This window comes from Rhipicephalus microplus, chromosome 5 (genome assembly GCF_043290135.1).
Source record: "Rhipicephalus microplus isolate Deutch F79 chromosome 5, USDA_Rmic, whole genome shotgun sequence".
Lineage (NCBI taxonomy): Eukaryota > Metazoa > Arthropoda > Arachnida > Ixodida > Ixodidae > Rhipicephalus > Rhipicephalus microplus.
Window position 1 is genome coordinate 126,590,943 of NC_134704.1, and position 20,600 is coordinate 126,611,542.

The window sequence follows — 20,600 nt, forward strand, 5'->3', positions numbered from 1 at the left end:
CAGCACGCTTCTACTGCACCACCCTGTTGCACCCTGGTTACGTGAAAAAATGTTGAGTAAGAAACTGTGCACTAATGCAAAAGAATATAAAATTAGCAGAGCGTGGTTTAGATTCACGGACCTCTGAGTTATGGGCCAAGCACGCTTCCACTGCACCACTCTGCTGCATTCAAGTTACGTGGAAAATTGTGCAGAAAGAAAGTGCGCACTAATGCAAAAGAAAATAAATTTAGCAGAACGTTGTTTTGCTCCACGGAACTCTGGGTTATGGGCCCAGCACGCTTCTACTGCGCCACTCTGCTGCACTCTAGTTACGTGACAAAATATGCAGTAAGGAACTGCGCACTAATGCAAAAGAACATAAAACTAGTAGAGCTAGGCTTTGATCCATGGGCTATGGGTTATAGGCCCAGCACGCTTCCACTGCGCCACTCTGCTGCATTCAAGTTACGTGGAAAAATGTGCAGAAAGAAAGTGCGCACTCATGCAAAAGAAAATAAATTTAGCAGAACGTGGTTTCGATCCACGGACATGTGGGTCATGCGCCCAGCACGCTTCCACTGTGCCACTCTGCTGCATTCAAGTTACGTGGGAAAATGTGCAGTAAGAAAGTGCGCACCAATGCAAAAGAATATAAAATTAACAGAGCGTGGTTTCGATCCATGGACCTCTTGGTTATGGGCCCAGCACGCTTCAACTGCGCCACTCTGCTGCACTCTAGTTACGTGAGAAAATGTGCAGTAAGAAACTGCGCTCTAATGCAAAAGTATATAAACTCAGCAGAGCGTGGTTTCGATCCAAAGAACTCTGGAATATGGGCACAGCACGCTTCCACTGCGCCACTCTGCTGCACTCTAGTTACGTTAGAAAATGTGCAGTAAGGAACTGCGCACTAATGCAAAAGAACATAAAATTAGTAGAGCATGGTTTTGATCAGCGGGCCTCTGGGTTATAGGCCCAGCACGCTTCAACTGCGCCACTCTTGTGCACTCTAGATACGTGAGAAAGTGTGCAGTAAGAAATTGCGCACTAATGCAAAAGAATATAATATTAGCAGAGCGTGGTTTCGATCCACGGACCTCTGGGTTATGGGCCCAGCACGCTTCCACTGCGCCACTCTGCTGCATTCCAGTTACGTGGGAAAATGTGCAGTAAGAAAGGGCGCACTATTGCAAATAAAAATAAAGTTTGCAGGGCGTGGTTTCGATCCACGGACCTCTGGGATATGGTCCCATCACGGTTCCACTGCGCCACTCTGCTGCATTCTAGTTACGTGAGAAATTGTACAGTAAGAAAGTGTGCTCTAATGCAAAAGATTATAAAATTAGCAGAGCGTGGTTTCGATCCACGGACCTCTGGATTAAAGGCCCAGCACGCATCCACTGCGCCACCCTGCTGCACTCTGGTAACGTGAGAAAATGTGCAGTAAGAAAGTGCGCACTAATGCAAAAGGAAATAAAATTTGCACAGCGTGGTTTCGATCCACGGACCTCTGGATTATGGGCCCAGCACGCTTCTACTGCACCAGCCGGTTGCACCATGGTTACGTGAAACATTGTGGAGTAAGAAACTGTGCACTAACGCAAAATAAAATTAATTTAGCAGAGAGTGGTTTCGCTCCACGGAACTCTGGGTTATGGGCCCAGCACGCTTCCCCTGCGCCACTCTGCTGCACCCTAGTTACGTGATAAAATATGCAGTAAGTAACCGCGCACTAATGCAAAAGAACATACAATTAGTAGAGCTAGGCTTTGATCCATGGGCTATGGGTTATAGGCCCAGCACGCTTCCACTGCGCCACACTGCTGCATTCAAGTTACTTGGAAAAATGTGCAGAAAATGCGCTTTAATGCAAAAGAAAATAAATTTAGCAGAACGTGGTTTCGATCCACGGCCCTGTGGGTTATGCGCCCAGCACGCTTCCACTGCGCCACTCTGCTGCACCCTTGTGACGTGAGAAAACGTGCAGTAAGAAAGTGCGGACTATTGCAAAAGAAAATAAAGTTAGCAGGGAGTGGTTTTGATCCACGGACCTCTGGGGTAGGGTCCCAGCACGCTTTCACTGCGCCAGTCTGCTGCATTTGAGTTACGTGGAAAAATGTGCACTAATAAAGTGCACACAAATGCAAAATAAAATAAAATTAGCAGAGCGTGGTTTCGCTCCACGGAACTCGGTTATGGGCCCAGCACGCGTACACTGCGCCACTCTTCTGCACTCTAGTTACGTGAGAAGATGTGCAGTAAGAAAGTGAGCACTAATGCCAAAAAATATAAAGTTTACAGAGCATGGTTTTGATCCAAGAAACTCTGGTATGCGGGCCTAGCATGCTTCTACTGTGCTACTCTGCCGCACTCTAGTTACGTGGAAAAATATGCAGTAAGGAACTGCGCACTAATGCATAAGAATATAAAATTATCAGAGCGTGGTTTTGATCCACGGACCTTTGGGTTATGGGCCCAGCACACACCCACTGCGCCACTCTGCTGCACTCCAGATACTTGTGAAAATGAGCAGTAAGTAAGTGCGCGCTATTGCAAAAGAAAATAAAGTTAGCAGGGTGTGGTTTTGATCCACGGACTTTTTGGTTATGGGCCCAGCACGCTTCCACTGCGCCAATCGGCTGCACTATAGTTACGTGAAAAAATATGCAGTAAGAAACTGCGCACTATTGCAAAAGAACATAAAATTGGTAGAGCGTGGTTTCGCTCCACGGAACTCTGGGTTATGGGCCCAGCACGCTTCCACTGCGCCACTCTGCTACACTCTAGTTACGTGAGAAAATGTGCAGTAAAAAACTGCGCTATAATTCAAAAGTATATAAATTTAGCAGAGCTTAGTTTCAATCCACCGACCTCTGAGTGTTGGGCCCAGCACGCTTCCACATCGCCACTCTGCTGCATTCTAGTTACGTGATAAAAGTGCAGTAAGAAATTGTGCACTAATGCAAAAGTATGTAAAGGTAGCAGAGCGTGGTTTCGCTCCAAGGAACTCTGGGTTATGAGCCCAGCACGCTTCCACTGCGCCACTATGCTAAGCTCTAGTTACGTGAGAAAATGTGCAGTAAGAAACTGCGCTATAATGCCAGGAAAGAGCGGCAGCTATGGGACCGGTTGTGAATTTTTTCTGCTTCATCGTGCAGATTTCGTCTTTTGTCTACACGTGGCCATGCGCTGCTTCTGCGGCGTCAACGAACGGGTCTACGTCAACGATCATCCTAATCGCTGTCCCCGCTGCTCAACCCGATGCCTGTGCTACAACCGCCTGGATGGCACCGTTCCACCTTTTGGACCAGCCGATTCCTTCGTCGACGTCAGCACATCCTGCTGATTTAAACGTCAGCCCGTCGTCGGCGCCTTTCAGTGGCCAGGAAAGAGCGGCAGCTATGGGACCGGTTGTGAATTTTTTCTGCTTCATCGTGCAGATTTCGTCTTTTGTCTACACGTGGCCATGCGCTGCTTCTGCGGCGTCAACGAACGGGTCTACGTCAACGATCATCCTAATCGCTGTCCCCGCTGCTCAACCCGATGCCTGTGCTACAACCGCCTGGATGGCACCGTTCCACCTTTTGGACCAGCCGATTCCTTCGTCGACGTCAGCACATCCTGCTGATTTAAACGTCAGCCCGTCGTCGGCGCCTTTCAGTGGCCAGGAAAGAGCGGCAGCTATGGGACCGGTTGTGAATTTTTTCTGCTTCATCGTGCAGGTTGGTAACCGCCCGTCTTTGTACTCAAAGCGCTCCAGTGATACATGTCTGCTGCTCTTCCCTGGCCCAAGTGTTATATATGACAATGTCTCTGAGTGCTTTCATGTCCTCAAGTTACTTTTGTGCGGGGATATTGAATCAAACCCAGGACCGGACGATAAGGTGCTGACAGCTATTGCTAGCCTTTCAGCTAAAGTAGACTCGCGTCATGCGGAACTTCTTGCCGTACTTAACCAAGTTCAAACCAATCAATCTTTATTAGAACAGAAAGTAACCGACCTTTCTAGCAGGCTAGCGACAGTTGAGACGATGGTAGAATCATATGACTCGGGTCACCATATTCTTGATCTTCCGCAAGCAGTAAATACAGTCATAAGAAACGAAACGACTGCTCTTCATTCCCGACTTGACGAGTTGGAAGATCGCTCTCGTAGAGATAATTTGATATTTTTTGGCATTGCTGACAATGTTTCTGAAGGTTGGGCGCAGAGTGAAAAAATAATCACTGACCTTATATCTCAAAAACTTGACCTCAACCTATCAAATGAAGCAATACAGCGTGCGCATAGGCTTGGTGCCTATGTTCCCAATAAGTGCCGGCCTATTATTGTTAAATTTCAGTCGTCAAAAATAAAGGATAACGTTTTTTATCAGAGGAAGAAGTTTCAACCCTCTAAGGTGTCAGTTAGTGAAGATTTCTCGAGGGCAACACGACAATGCCGAAAAAAGTTACATGAATTTGGTAAAAACTCTGGACAGCCGTACTCGCTACGAGTAAACAAATTGTATATTAACAAGACTGTCTATGTGTATTGCCATGTTACCGACCGTGTGTGCGAACTTGAGACACGCGAGGAGCGCAACAACAGTAACATTGGTAATACTTCCCCCGTCACTCTTCCAGCTGCTGCCAGTTTACCCGCCCCAGCAACATAGCTAGCACGAACGCAATCAGCCAGTCAGGTGTCCCTGCTGTATTCCAATGTGCGTAGTGTGTGTAACAAGCGCGACGACTTATCTTCCGTTATCGACACGTGTTCTGCGGATGTGGTACTGCTCACAGAAACTTGGCTCTCTTCCGCTATTCATGACTTTGAAATATTGCACTGCGAAGCGGGCTACAAAATTTATCGTTCGGATCGTACTGGTAGTCGAGGCGGTGGTGTGTTGATAGCTGTCCGGGATATTTTCATCTCTAGTGCGATTATGGTCGACACCAACTTAGAATTTGTTAGCGCATGTGTATTTACAGGGCATAGAAAGTTCATTTTCAGTGTGTGCTATAAACCGCCACAGTCTTCAACAGCATTCTGTCAAGAATTACATGATGTTCTAAATAAGTTGACTGTGCGGTTTCCCAAATGTCCTTTATTTCTTTTTGGAGATTTTAACTTGCCTTCTATAATCTGGTCTACTGACCCGCCAAGTCTTGTGGAAAATTCAATAGAATGTTCGTCATTTTTGAATGTTTGTTTAGATTTTAACCTTAAGCAACTGGTACTTCAGCCTACTCGTTGCTCACCTCATTCTGCCAATGTACTAGATTTGCTACTTACGACCACTCCAGAACTCGTCTCACCCCTAGTATTTATGCCCGGTCTAAGTGATCACTGTTTTATTCACTGTAGTATTCATGCCCATTTACCTTGCACGAAGCAAGTTAAATTTATTAAAGATTATAAAAACGCCAATTTTGCTGCAATAAATAATGAACTTGCTAATTTCATCACAGACTATATGCCTGGTTTTTATACACGCACCATTCAAGAAAATTGGTTTATGTTTAAAGAAAAGGTCGCTTTTTTGATTGACCGCTACATTCCTAAAAAACAGATCCTTTCTTCTTCTAAAGCCCCTTGGTTTAACGCCCATTTGAAGCGCTTACTAAACAAGAAGAAAAGGATTTTCCGCCGAGCAAAAGTGGTGATGACGCCTGAGCGTTGGCACGCGTACTTCGTCGCTGATAAAGAGTACAAAAACGCCATTGCGCAGGCTAAAAATGTATTCCACAACATTACCCTACCCACCCTACTGAAAGATAATCCCCGGCAATTTTGGAATGTAGTTCGTGGCAGCAGATCTACAACGTTTCACCTACTAGATAGCAATGGTGATGCTGTTTCCAATCGTGACTGCTGCAATGTGATGAATGATGTATTTGTTTCTTGTTTTTCTGGGGCAACACCCTTTTCTATGCCTTCTGTCGAAGACCTTTCTTTTTTTCCTATGGATTTCATATCTGTTGATTCATCTGGAGTGTGCCGTATAATAGAAAAAATGAAATTGTCTAGCTCTGCAGGCAACGATGGCATCAATTCAAAGTTCTTAAAAAACACAAAACTTTATTCTTCCATTACACTCGCTGAACTTTTTTCGCAGTCTTTGCAGTCTTCCACTTTGCCAGATGATTGGAAGGTGGGTAAGGTGGTTCCACTTCACAAATCGGGTAACACCCACTCTCCCCTCAATTACAGGCCAATATCTTTAACCAGTGTACCCTGCAAACTTCTCGAGCACATCATCTATTCAAACTTAGTATCTTTTCTCGAATCCAACTCATTTTTTTCCCCTTGGCAACACGGTTTCAGGAAGCACTTCTCTTGTGAAACGCAGTTACTTTCTTTTACTAACGATCTTTTTCGTGCTTTCGACAATAATTTCATTATCGACTGCATCTTTTTAGATTACGCTAAAGCCTTCGACACTGTTTCGCATACTCTCCTTCTTCTCAAAATGAGCAAGCTAAGTATAGATCCTAACATCCTTGACTGGATTCACTGTTTTCTAACAAACCGTCTGCAGTATGTTCATGCTAATAATTATAACTCTCCTACCGTTGCTGTAACATCAGGCGTACCACAGGGTTCGGTTTTAGGTCCATTGCTTTTTCTTATTTATATTAATGATTTGCCTGTCGGAATTAATTCTACCATTAGGCTTTTTGCTGATGATTGCGTACTGTATCGTGTCATTCATAATCAACATGACGTTTCTACATTGCAGTCCGACATTGACGCTGTTTCTAACTGGTGCGACAAGTGGCTCATGAAATTAAACATCAGTAAGTGTAAAGTTATGAGAGTAATTCACCACAATAAAGTCAATAACCATTTTTCCTATACCCTCAAAAACTCCTCTTTAAACCCCGTTACTAGTTACCGTTACCTTGGCGTGCATATAACCCACAACCTCTCTTGGAATATGCATGTTGAACATGTAATTAATAACGCTGATCGCATGCTTGGATTTCTCCGCCGTCATTTTTCATCCGTTCCTTCAGATTTAAAACTTAAATTGTACACAACACTCGTTAGATCGAAATTGGAATACGCTTGTTCTATTTGGGATCCATTTAGCTCCGTATTAACTACAGCCCTTGAATCCGTTCAGAACCGTGCAGCTCGTTTTGTGCTCTCTAACTACAACCGCTACGCCAGTGTTTCTTCAATGAAAGCTACCCTAGGATTACCAACACTTAAGTCACGCCGTAAGTACTTCCGTCTCAACCTATTTCACAAAATCTTTTACACGAATCCAACACTTAAAAATGATCTTTTCCTTCCCCCAGATTATGTATCACCATAGTTAGACCATCATCTTAAAGTTAAAGTTCCCATATGCCGCACTAACACTTGCCATGCTTCTTTTTTGCCTCAAACAAGCAGTGACTGGAACCACCTTCCTGCCTCCATTGCTGCAATCGAAGAATCTGCCGCCTTCAAAATTGCAGTTATTGATATATTGTTGTCAGACCACTCCTCTCTGTAATGCCCTCGGGCCCTGAGAGTATGAAAATAAATAAATAAATAAATAAATGCAAAAGTATGTAAACTCGGCAGAGCGTGGTTTTGATCCAAGGAACTCTGGAATATGCGCACAGCACGCTTCCACTGCGCCACTCTGCTGCACTCTAGTTACGTTAGAAAATGTGCAGTAAGGAACTGCGCACTAATGCAAAAGAACCTAAAATTTGTAGAGCATGGTTTTGATCCACAGGCCTCTGGGTTATAGGCCCAGCACGCTTCCACTGCGCCACTCTTGTGCACTCTAGATACGTGAGAAAGTGTGCAGTAAGAGTCGCCCCGCCGCTGTGGTCTAGTGGCTAAGGTACTCGGCTGCTGACCCGCAGGGCGCGGGTTCGAATCCCGGCTGCGGCGGCTGCACTTCCGATGGAGGCGGAAATGTCGTAGGCCCGTGTGCTCAGATTTGGGTGCACGTTAAAGAACCCCAGGTGGTCTAAATTTCCGAAGCCCTCCACTACGGCGTCTCTCATAATCATATAGTGGTTTTGGGACGTTAAACCCCACATATCAATCAAGTGTGCAGTAAGAAATTGCGCACTAATGCAAAAGAATATTAAATTAGTTAAGGCGTGGTTTCAATCCACGGACCTCTGGGTTATGGGCCCAGGACGCTTTCACTGCGCCCCTCAGCTGCACGTAAGTTACGTGAGAACACGTGCAGTAAGGAAGTGCGCGCTATTGCAAAAGAAAATAAAGTTAGCAGGGCGTGATTTCGATGCGAGGACCTCCGGCATATGGTCCCAGCACGCTTCCACTGCGCCAGTCTGCTGATTTCCAGTTACGTGGGAAAATGTGCAGTAAGATAATGCGCACCAATGCAAAATATTATAAAATTAACAGAGCGTGGTTTCGATCCACGGACCTCTTGGTTATGGGCCCAGCGCGCTTCCACTGCGCCACTCTGCTGCACTATACTTAAGTGAGAAAATGTGCAGTAAGAAACTGCGCACTAATGCAAAAGAAAATAAAATTAGCAGAGCTTAGTTTCGATCCACGGACCTCCGGGTTACGGGCCCATAACGCTTCCACTGCACCACCCTGCTGCACTCTGGTAACCTGAGAAAATGTGCAGTAAGAAAGTGCGCACTAATGCAAAAGAGAATAAAATTAGCACAGCGTGGTTTCGATCCACGGACCTCTGGATTATGGGCCCAGCACGCTTCTACTGCACCAGCCTGTTGCACCCTGGTTACGTGAAAAAATGTGGAGTAAGAAACTGTGGACTAACGCAAAATAAAATTAATTTAGCAGAGAGTGGTTTCGCTCCACGGAACTCTGGGTTATGGGCCCAGCACGCTTCCACTGCGCCACTCTGCTGCATCCTAGTTACGTGATAAAATATGCAGTAAGGAACTGCGCACTAATGCAAAAGAAAATAAATTTAGCAGAACGTGGTTTTGATCCACGGACTTGAGGGTTATGGGCCCAGCACGCTTCCACTGCGCCACTCTGCCGCATTCTAGTTACGAGGGAAAATGTGAACTAAGAAAGTACACACAAATGCAAAATAAAATAAGATTAGCACAGCGTGGTTTCGCTCCACGGAACTCGGTTATGAGCCAAGCACGCGTCCACTGCGCCACTCTTCTCAACTCTAGTTACGTGAGAAAATATGCAGTAAGAAAGTGTGCACTAATGCAAAAGAATATAAAGTTAGCAGAGCATGGTTTTGATCCAAGAAGCTCTGGAATGCGGGCCCAGCATGCTTCTACTGTGCCACTCTGCCGCACTCTAGTTACGTTAGAAAATGTGCAGTAAGGAACTGCGCACTAATGCAAAAGAAAATAAAACTAGTGGAGCGTGGATTTGATCCACGGGCCTCTGGGTTGTAGGCCCAGCACGCATCTACTTCGCCACTCTGCTGCATTACAGTTACGTGGAAAAATATGCAGTAAGGAACTGCGCACTAATGCATAAGAATATAAAATTATCGGAGCGTGGTTTTGATCCACGGAACTCTGGGTTATGGGCCCAGCACGCTTTCACTGCGCCACTCTGCTACACTCTAGTTACGTGAGAAAATGTGCAGTAAAAAACTGCGCTATAATGCAAAAGTATATAAACTCAGCAGAGCGTGGTTTCCATCCGAGGAACTCTGGAATATGGGCCCAGCACGCTTCCACTGCGCCACTCTGCTGCACTCTAGTTACGTTAGAAAATGTGCAGTAAGGAACTGCGCACTAATGCAAAAGAAAATAAAACTAGTGGAGCGTGGATTTGATCCACGGGCCTCTGGGTTGTAGGCCCAGCACGCATCTACTTCGCCACTCTGCTGCATTACAGTTACGTGGAAAAATTTGCAGAAAAACAGTGCGCACAAGTGCAAAAGAAAATAAATTTAGCAGAGCGTAGTTTTCATCCACGGACCTCTGAGTTATGGGCCCAGCACGCTTCCACATCGCCACTCTGCTGCATTCTAGTTACGTGGAAATTGTGCAGTAAGAAAGTGCGCACTAATGCAAAAGAAAATAAATTTAGCAGAGCGTGGTTTCGCTCCACGGAACTCTGGGTTATGGGCCCAGCACGCTTCCACTGCACTACTCTTGTGCAATCTCGATACGTGACAAAGTGTGCAGTAAGAAATTGCGCACTAATACAAAAGAATATAAATTTAGCAGAGCGGGGTTTCGACTCACGGACCTCAGGGTTATGGGCCCAGCCCGCTTCCACTGCGCCACTCTGCTGCACGTAAGTTACGTGAGAAAACGTGCAGTAAGAAAGTGTGCGCTATTGCAAAAGAAAATAAAGTTAGCAGGGCGCGGTTTTGATGCACGGACCTCTGGGATATGGCGCCAGCACGCTTTTACTGCGCCACTCTGCTGCATTCAAGTTACGTAGGAAAATGTGCAGTAAAAAATTGCGCACCAATGCAAAAGAATATAAAATTAACAGAGCGTGGTTTCGATCCACGGACCTATGGGTTATGTGCTCAGCACGCTTCCACTGCACCACGCTGCTGCATTCTAGTTACGTGGAAAATGTGCAGTAAGAAAGTGCGCACTAATGCAAAAGAAAATAAATTAGGACAGCGTGATTTCGATCCACGGACCTCTAGATTAAAGGCCCAGCACGCTTCCACTGCACCACTCTGCTGCATTCAAGCTACGTGGAAAAATGTGCAGAAAGAAAGTGCGCACTAATGCAAAAGAAAATAAATTTAGCAGAACGTGGTTTCGATCCATGGACCTGTGGGTCATGGGCCCAGCACGCTTCCATTGTGCCACTCTGCTGCATTCAGGTTATGTGGGAAAATGTGCAGTAAGAAAGTGCGCACCAATGCAAAAGAATATAAAATTAACAGAGCGTGGTTTCGATCCAAGGACCTCTTGGTTATGGGCCCAGCACGCTTCCACTGCGCCACTCTGCTGCACTCTACTTACGTGAAAAAATGTGCAGTAAGAAACTGCGCTATATTGCAAAAGTATATAAACTCAGCAGAGCGTGGTTTCGATCCAAGGAACTCTGGAATATGGGCACAGCACGCTTCCACTTCGCCACTCTGCTGCACTCTAGTTACGTTAGAAAATGTGCAGTAAGGAACTGCGCACTAATGCAAAAGAACATAAAATTAGTAGAGCATGGTTTTGATCCACGGGTCTGGGTTACAGGCCCAGCACGCTTCCACTGCGCCACTCTTGCACTCTAGATACGTGAGAAAGTGTGCAGTAAGAAATTGCGCACTAATGCAAAAGAATATAATATTAGCAGAGCGTGGTTTCGATCCACGGACCTCTGGGTTATGGGCCCAGCACGCTTCCACTGCGCCACTCTGCTGCTCGTAAGTTACGTGAGAAAACGTGCAGTAAGAAAGTGCGCGCTATTGCAAAAGAAAATAAAGTTAGCAGGGCGTGGTTTCGATCCACGAACCTCTTGGATATGGTCCCATCACGGTTCCACTGCGCCACTCTGCTGCATTCTAGTTACGTAGGAAAATGTGCAGTAAGAAAGTGCGCACTAATGCAAAAGAGAATAAAATTAGCAAAGCGTGGTTTCGATCCACGGACCTCTGGTTATGGGCCGAGCACGCTTTCACTGCGCCACTGTGCTGCTCTCTTGTGACGTGAGAAAACGTGCAGTAAGGAAGTGCGCACTATTCAAAAGAAAATAAAGTTAGAGGGGCGTGGTTTTGATCCACGGACCTCTGGGATATAGTCCCACCATGTGTCCACTGCGCCACTCTGCTGCACTCCAGTTACGTGAAAAAATGTGCAGTAAGAAACTGCGCACCAATGCAAAAGAATATAAAGTTAGCAGAGCGTGGTTTTGATACAAGGAACTCTAGAATGTGGGCCCAGCATGCTTCTACTGTGCCACTCTGCCGCACTCTAGTTACGTGGAAAAATATGCAGTAAGGAATTGCGCACTAATGCATAAGAATATAAAATTATCAGAGCGTGGTTTTGATCCACGGACCCCTGGGTTATGGGCCCAGCACACAACCACTGCGCCACTCTGCTGCACTCCAGTGACGTGGGAAAAAGTGAAGTAAGAAAATGCGCACCCATGCAAAAGAAGATAAAATTAACAGAGCGTGGTTTCCATCCACGGACCTCTTGGTTATGGGCCCAGCACGCTTCCACTGCACCACTCTGCTGCATTCAAGTTGCGTGAGTAAACGTGCAGTAAGAAACTGTGCACCAATGCAAAAGAATATAAAACTAGGAGAGCGTGGTTTAGATTCATGGAGCTCTGGGTTATGGGCTGAGCACGCTTTCACTGCGCCACTCTGCTGCTCTCTTGTGACGTGAGAAAACGTGCAGTAAGGAAGTGCGCGCTATTGCAAAAAAATAAAGTTAGCAGGGCGCAGTTTCGATGCACGGACCTCTGGGATACGGCCCCAGCACGCTTCCACTGCGCCACTCTGCTGCATGGAAGTTACATGGGAAATTGTGCAGTAAGAAATTGCGCACGAATGCAAAAGAATATAAATTAACCGAGCGTGGTTTCGATCCACGCACCTCTTGGTTATGGGCCCAGCACGCTTCCACTGCGCCACTCTGCTGCACTATAGTTACGTGAGAAAATATGCAGTAAGAAACTGCGCACTAATGCAAAAGAACATAAAATTAGTAGAGCGTGGTTTCGCTCCATGGAACTCTGGGTTATGACCCCAGCACGCTTCCACTGCGTTACTATTGTGCACTCTAGATATATGACAAAGTGTGCAGTAAGAAATTGCGCACTATTGCAAAAGAAAATAAATTTAGCAGAAGGTGGTGTCGATCCGCGGACCTGCGGGTTATGGGCCCAGCACGCTTCCACTTCGCCACTCTGCTGCACTCTTGTGACGTGGGAAAAGTGCAGTAAGAAAATGCGCACTAATGCAAAAGAAAATTAAAATAGCACAGCGTGGTTTCGATCCACAGACCTCTGGATTATAGGCCAAGCACGGTTCCACTGCGCCACTCTACTGCATTCTAGTTACAGGGGAAAATGTGGAGTAAGAAAGTGCACACTAATGCAAAATAAAATAAATTTAGCAGAGCGTGCTTTTGATACAAGGAACTCTGGAATGTCGGCCCAGCATGCTTCTACATTGCCACTCTGCCACACTCTAGTTACGTGGAAAAATATGCAGTAAGGAACTGCGCACTAAAGCATAAGAATATAAAATTATCAAAGCGTGGTTTTGATCCATGGACCCCTGGGTTATGGACCCAGCACAGAACCACTGCGCCACTCTGCTGCACTCCAGTGACGTGGGAAATTGCGAAGTAAGAAAATGCGCACCAATGCAAAAGAATGTAAAATTAACAGAGCGTGGTTTTGATCCACGGACCTTTTGGTTATGGGCCCAGCACGCTTCCACTGCGCCACTCTGCTGCACGTAAGTTACGTGAGAAAACGTGCAGTAGGAAAGTGCGCGCTATTGCAAAATATAATAAAGTTAGCAGGGCATGATTTCGATGCACGGACCTCTGGCATATGGTCCCAGCACGCTTTCACTGCGCCACTATGCTGCATTCCAGTTACGTGGGAAAATGTGCAGTAAGATAATGCGCACCAATGCAAAAGAATATAAAATAATAGAGCGTGGTTTCCGTCCAAGGACCTCTGGTTATGGGCCCAGCACGCTTCCACTGCGCCACTCTGCTGCACTATAGTTACGTGAGAAAATGTACAGTAAGAAAGTGTGCTCTAATGCAAAAGATTATAAAATTAGCAGAGCGTGGTTTAGATTCATGGAGCTCTGGTTTATGGGCCGAGCACGCTTTCACTGCGGCACTCTGCTGCTCTCTTGTGACGTGAGAAAACGTGCAGTAAGAAAGTGCACACTATTGCAAAAGAAAGTAAAGTTAGCGGGGCGTGGTTTTGATCCACGGACCTCTGGGATATGGTCCCACCATGCGTCCACTGCGCCACTCTGCTGCATTCTAGTTACGTGGGAAAATGTGCACTAAGAAAGTGCACACTAATGCAAAATAAAATAAAATTAGCAGAGCGTGGTTTCGCTCCACGCAACTCTGGGTTATGGGCACAGCACGCGTCCACTGCGCCACTCTTCTCCACTCTAGTTACGTGAGAAAATGTGCAGTAAGAAAGTGTGCACTAATGCAAAAGGTTGTAAAATTAGCTGAGAGTGGTTTCGATCCCCGGACCTCAGGGTTATGGGCCAAGCATGCCTTCACTGCGCCACTTTGCTGCACTCTAGATACGTGAAAAAATGTGCAAAAAGGAAGTGCGCACTAATGCAAAAGAAAATAAATTTAACAGAACGTGGTTTTGATCCTCGGAACTCTGGAATGTGGGCCCAGCATGCTTGACTGTGCCACTCTGCCGCTCTCTAGTTACGTGGAAAAATATGCAGTAAGAAACTGCGCACTAATGCATAAGAATATAAAATTATCAGAGCGTGGTTTTGATCCATGGAGCTCTGAGTTCTGGGCCCAGCACACACCCACTGTGCCCCTCTGCTGCACTCCATATACTTGTGAAAATGAGCAGTAAGGAAGTGCGCACTATTGCAAAAGAACATAAAATTAGTAGAGCATGGTTTTGATCCACGGGCCTCTGGGTTATAGGCCCAGCACGCTTCCACTGCGCCACTCTTGTGCACTCTAGATACGTGAGAAAGTGTGCAGTAAGAAATTGCGCACCAATGCAAAAGAATATAAAATTAGCAGAGCGTGGTTTCGATCCATGGACCTCTGGGTTATGGGCCCAGCACGCTTCCACATCGCCACTCTGCTGCAATCTAGTTACGTGGGAAAAGTGCAGTAAGAAATTGAGCATTAATGCAAAAGTATATAAAGTTAGCAGAGCGTGGTTTCGATCCACGGACCTATGGGTTATGTGCCCAGCACGCTTCCACTGCATCCCGCTGCTGCATTCTAGGTACGTGGAAATGTGCAGTAAGAAGGGGCGCACTAATGCAAAAGAAAATAAATTAGCACAGCGTCGTTTCGATCCACGGACCTCTGGATTAAAGGCCCAGCACGCTTCTACTGCGCCACCCTGCTGCGCTCTGGTAACGTGAGAAAATGTGCAGTAAGAAAGTGCGCACTAATGCACAAGAGAATGAAATTAGCACAGCGTGGTTTCAATCCACGGACCTCTGGATTATGGGCCCAGCACGCTCCTACTGCGCCACTCTGCTGCACTCTGGTTACGTGAAAAAATGGGCAGTAAGAAACAGTGCACTAATGCAAAAGAATATAAATTTAGCAGAGCGTGGTTTCGCTCCACGGAACTTTGGGTTATGGGCCCAGCACGCTCTAACTGCGCCACTCTGCTGCACTCTAGTTACGTGACAAAATATGCAGAAAGGAACTGCGCACTAATGCAAAAGAACATAAAATTAGTAGAGCTAGGCTTTGATCCATCGGCTATGGGTTATAGGCCCAGCACGCTTCCACTGCGCCACTCTGCTGCGTTCAAGTTACGTGGAAAAATGTGCAGAAAGAAAGTTCGCACTAATGCAAAAGAAAATAAATTTAGCAGAAGGTGGTGTCGATCCACGGACCTCTGGGATTTGGCCCCAGCACGCTTCCACTGCGCCACTCTGCTGTATTCCAGTGACGTGGGAAAATGTGCAGTAAGAAACTGCGCAGTAATGCAAAAGAACATAAAATTAGTAGAGCGTGGTTTCGCTCCACGGAACTCTAGGTTAAGGGCCCAGCACGCTTCCACTGCGCCACTCTGCTACACTCTAGTTACCTGAGAAAATGTGCAGTAAGAAACTGCGCTATAATGCAAAAGTGTATAAACTCAGCAGAGCGTGGTTTCGATCCAAGGAACTCTGGAATATGGACCCAGCACGCTTCCACAGCGCCACTATGCTGCACTCTAGTTACGTTAGAAAATGTGCAGTATGGAACTGCGCACTAATGCAAAAGAACATAAAAATAGTAGAGCGTGGTTTTGATCCACGGGCCTCTGGGTTATAAGCCCAGCACGCTTCCACTGCGCCACTCTGCTGCATTACAGTTACGTTGATAAATTTGCAGAAAAAAAGTGCGCACTAGTGCAAAAGAAAATAAATGTAGCAGAGCGTAGTTTCAATCCACGGACCTCTGAGTTATGGGCCCAGCACGCTTCCACATCTCCACTCTGCTGCATTCTAGTTACATGGGAAAAAGTTTAGTAAGAAATTGTGCACTAATGCAAAAGTATATAAAGATAGCAAAGCGTGGTTTCGATCCACGGATCTATGGGTTATGTGCCCAGCACGCTTCCACTGCACCACGCTGCTGCATTCTAGTTACGTGGAAAATGTGCAGTAAGAAAGTGCGCACTAAAGCAAAAGAAAATTAAAATGGCACAGCGTGGTTTCAATCCACAGACCTCTGGATTATAGGCCCAGCACGGTTCCACTGCGCCACTCTGCTGCATTCCAGTTACGTGGGAAAATGTGCAGTAAGAAAGTGCACACTAATGCAAAATAAAATAAATTTAGCAGAGCGTGGTTTCGCTCCACGGAACCCTGGGTTATGGGCCCAGCAGGCTTCCACTGCGCCACTCTGCTGCACGTAAGTTACGTGAGAAAACGTGCAGTAAGAAAGTGTGCACTAATGCAAAAGGTTATAAAATTAGCAGAGAGTGGTTTCGATCCACGGACCTCTGGGTTATTGGCCAAGCATGCCTTCACTGCGCCACTCTGCTGCACTCTAGTTACGTGAGAAAATGTGCAGAAAGGAAGTGTGCACTATTGCAAAAGAAAATAAATTTAACAGAACGTGGTTTCAATCCATGGAACTCTGGATTGTGGGCCCAGCATGCTTCTACTGTGCCACTCTGCCGCACTCTAGTTACGTGGAAAAATATGCAGTAAAAAACTGCGCACTAATGCATAAGTATATAAAATTATCAGAGCGTGGTTTTGATCCATGGACCTCTGGGTTATGGGCCCAGCACGCTTCCACTGCGCCACTCTGCTGCACTGTTGTTACGTGAGAAAATATGCAGTAAGAAACTGCGTACTAATGCAAAAGAACATAAAATTAGTAGAGCGTGGTTTCGCTCCAAGGAACTCTGGGTTATGAGCCCAGCATGCTTCCACTGCGCCACTCTGCTACACTCTAGTTACGTGAGAAAATGTGCAGTAAGAAATTGCGCACAAATGCAAAAGAATATAAAATTAACAAAGCGTGGCTTCGATCCACAGACCTCTTGTATTTGGGCCCAGCACGCTTCCACTGCGCCACTCTGCTGCACTATAGTTACGTGAGAAAATATGCAGTAAGAAACTGCGCACTAAGGCAAAAGAACATAAAATAGTAGAGCGTTGTTTTGATCCACGGGCCTCTGGGTTATAAGCCCAGCACGCTTCCACTGCGCCACTCTGCCACAATCTAGTTACGTGAGAAAATGTGCAGTTAGAAACTGCGCTATAATGCAAAAGTATATAAACTGAGATGAGCGTGGTTTCGATTCAAGGAACTCTTGAATATGGGCACAGCACGCTTCCACTGCGCCACTCTGCTGCACTCTAGTTACGTTAGAAATTGTGCAGTAAAGAACTGCGCACTAATGCAAAAGGACATAAAATTAGTAGAGCGTGGTTTTGATCCACGGGCCTCTGGGTTATAGGGCCAGCACGCTTCCACTGCGCCACCCTGCTGCACTTCAGTTATGTGAGAAAATATGCAGTAAGAAACTGCGCACTGATGCAAAAGAACATAAAATTAGTAGAGCGTGGTTTTGCTCCACGGAACTCTGGGTTATGGGCCCAGCACGCGTCCACTGCGCCACTCTTCTCCACTCTAGTTACGTGAGAAAATGTGCAGTAAGAAAGTGTGCACTAATGCAAAAGATTATAAAATTAGCAGAGAGTGGTTTCGATCCACGGACCTCTGGGTTATTAGCCAAGCATGCCTTTTCTGCGCCACTCTGCTGCACTCTAGTTACGTGAGAAAATGTGCAGAAAGAAAATGCGCAATATTGCAAAAGAAAATAAATTTAACAGAACATGGTTTCAATCCACGGAACTCTGGATTGTGGGCCCAGCATGCTGCTACTGTGCCACTCTGCCGCACTCTAGTTACGTGGAAAAATATGCAGTAAGAAACTGCGCACTAATGCATAAGTATATAAAGTTATCAGAGCGTGGTTTTGATCCATGGACCTCTGGGTTATGGGCCCAGCACACACCCACTGCGCCACTCTGCTGCACTCCAGATACTTGTGAAAAATAGCAGTAAGGTAGTGCGCGCTATTGCAAAGGAAAATAAAGTTAGCAGGGCGCGGTTTCGATGCACGGACCTCCGGGATATGGCCCCAGCACGCTTCCACTGCGCCACTCTGCTGCATTCAAGTTACATGGCAAATTGTGCAGTAAGAAATGTGCACCAATGCAAAAGAATATAAAATTAGTAGAGCGTGGTTTCGCTCCAAGGAACTCTGGGTGATGGGCCCAGCACGCTTGCACTGCGCCACTCTGCTACACTCTAGTTACGTGAGAAAATGTGCAGTAAGAAACTGCGCTATAATAAAAAAGTATATAAACTCAGCAGAGCGTGGTCTCGATTCAAGGAACTCTTGAATATGGGCACAGCACGCTTCCACTGCGCCACTATGCTGCACTCTAGTTACGTTAGAAAATGTGCAGTATGGAATTGCGCACGAATGCAAAAGAACATAAAATTAGTAGAGCATGGTTTTGATCCACGGGCCTCTGGGTTATAGGCCTAGCACGCTTTCACTGCGCCACAATGCTGCCTTACAGTTACGTGGAAAAATTTGCAGAAAAAAAGTGCGCACTAGTGCAAAAGAAAAACAATTTAGCAGAGCGTAGTTTCAATCCACACACCTCTGAGGTATGGGCCCAGCACGCTTCTACATCGCCACTCTGCTGCATTCTAGTTACGTGGAAAAAAGTGCAGTAAGAAATTGTGCACTAATGCAAAAGTATATAAAGGTAGCAGAGCGTGGTTTCGATCCACGGACCTATGGGTTATGTGCCCAGCACGCTTCCACTGCACCACGCTGCTGCATTCTAGATACGTGGAAAATTTGCAGTAAGAAAGTGGGCACTAAAGCAAAAGAAAATTAAAATAGCACAGCGTGGTTTCGATCCACAGACCTGTGGATTATAGGCCCAGCACGGTTTCACTGCGCCACTCTGCTGCATTCCAGTTACGTGGGAAAATGTGCAGTAAGAAAGTGCACACTAATGCAAAATAAAATAAATTTAGCAGAGCGTGGTTTCGCTCCAAGGAACTCTGGGTTATGTGCCCAGCACGCTTCCACTGCGCCACTCTGCTACAATCTAGTTACGTGAGAAAATGTGCAGTAAGAAACTGCGCTATAATGCAAAAGTATATAAACTCAGCAGAGCGTAGTTTTGATTCAAGAAACTCTTGAATATGGGCACAGCACGCTTCTACTGCGCCACTCTGCTGCACTCTAGTTATGTTTGAAAATGTGCATTAAGAAATTGCGCACTAATGCAAAAGAATATAAAATTAGCAGAGCGTGGTTTCGATCCACGGACCTCTGGGTTATGGGCCCAGCACGCTTCCACTGCGCCACTCTGCTGCACGTAAGTTACGTGAGAAAACGTGCAGTAAGAAAGTGCGCGCTATTGCAAAAGAAAAAGTTAGCAGGGCGTGGTTTCGATCCACGGACCTCAGGGATATGGTCCCATCACGCTTCCACTGCGCCACTCTGCTGCATTCTAGTTACGTGGGAAAATGTGCACTAAGAAAGTGCACACTAATGCAAAATAAAATAAAATTAGCAGAGCGTGGTTTCGCTCCACGGAACTCTGGGTTATAGGCCCAGCACGCACCCACTGTGTCCCTGTGCTGCACTCCAGATACTTGTGAAAATGAGCAGTAAGGAAGTGCGCGCTATTGCAAAAGAAAATAAAGTTAGCAGAGCGTGGTTTTAATCCACGGACTTCTTGGTTATGGGCCCAGCACGCTTCCACTGCGCCACTCTGCTGCACTATAGTTACGTGAGAAAATATGCAGTAAGAAACTGCGCACTAATGCAAAAGAACATAAAATTAGTAGAGCGTGGTTTCGCTCCACGGAACTCTGGGTTATGGGCCCAGCACGCGTCCACTGCGAAACTCTTCTCCACTCTAGTTACGTGAGAAAATGTGCAGTAAGAAAGTGTGCACTAATGCAAAAGATTATAAAAATAGCAGAGAGTGGTTTCGATCCACGGACCTATGGGTTATTAGCCAAGCATGCCTTTTCTGCGCCACTCTGCTGCACTGTAGTTACGTGAGAAAATGTGCAGAAAGAAAGTGCGCACTATTGCAAAAGAAAATAAATTTAACAGAACGTGGTTTCAATCCACGGAACTCTGGATTGTGGGCCCAGCACGCTTCCACTGCGCCACTCTGCTACACTCTAGTTACGTGAGAAAATGTGCAGTAAGAAACTGCGCTATAATGGAAAAGTATATAAACTCAGCAAAGCGTGGTCTCGATTCAAGGAACTCTTGAATATGGGCACAGCACGCTTCCACTGCGCCACTATGCTGCACTCTAGTTACGTTAGAAAATGTGCAGTATGGAATTGCGCACGAATGCAAAAGAACATAAAATTAGTAGAGCATGGTTTTGATCCACGGGCCTCTGGGTTATAGGCCTAGCACGCTTCCACTGCGCCACACTGCTGCCTTACAGTTACGTGGAAAAATT

At 46.1% G+C, this 20,600-nt stretch overlaps 1 protein-coding gene, 1 long non-coding RNA gene and 1 other non-coding gene across 3 annotated transcripts; 2 read left to right on the plus strand and 1 right to left on the minus strand.

The window, feature by feature from the left end:
- Positions 1-3,151: 3,151 nt before the first annotated feature.
- On the plus strand, positions 3,152-4,880 carry LOC119175530 (uncharacterized). The gene has a single exon (XM_075895937.1). It carries the CDS (start codon positions 3,267-3,269, stop codon positions 4,638-4,640), a length of 1,374 nt encoding a protein of 457 aa, XP_075752052.1. The 5' UTR covers positions 3,152-3,266; the 3' UTR covers positions 4,641-4,880.
- Positions 4,881-4,898: 18 nt separating this feature from the next.
- On the plus strand, positions 4,899-7,565 carry LOC142817931 (uncharacterized). The gene is made up of 2 exons (XR_012895424.1): positions 4,899-6,765; positions 7,370-7,565. It is a non-coding gene; the product is annotated as an uncharacterized LOC142817931 (long non-coding RNA).
- An 8,288-nt stretch (positions 7,566-15,853) lies between these two features.
- TRNAI-UAU (transfer RNA isoleucine (anticodon UAU)) lies at positions 15,854-15,925 on the minus strand. The gene has a single exon. It is a non-coding gene; the product is annotated as a tRNA-Ile (tRNA).
- Between the last annotated feature and the right edge of the window lie 4,675 nt (positions 15,926-20,600).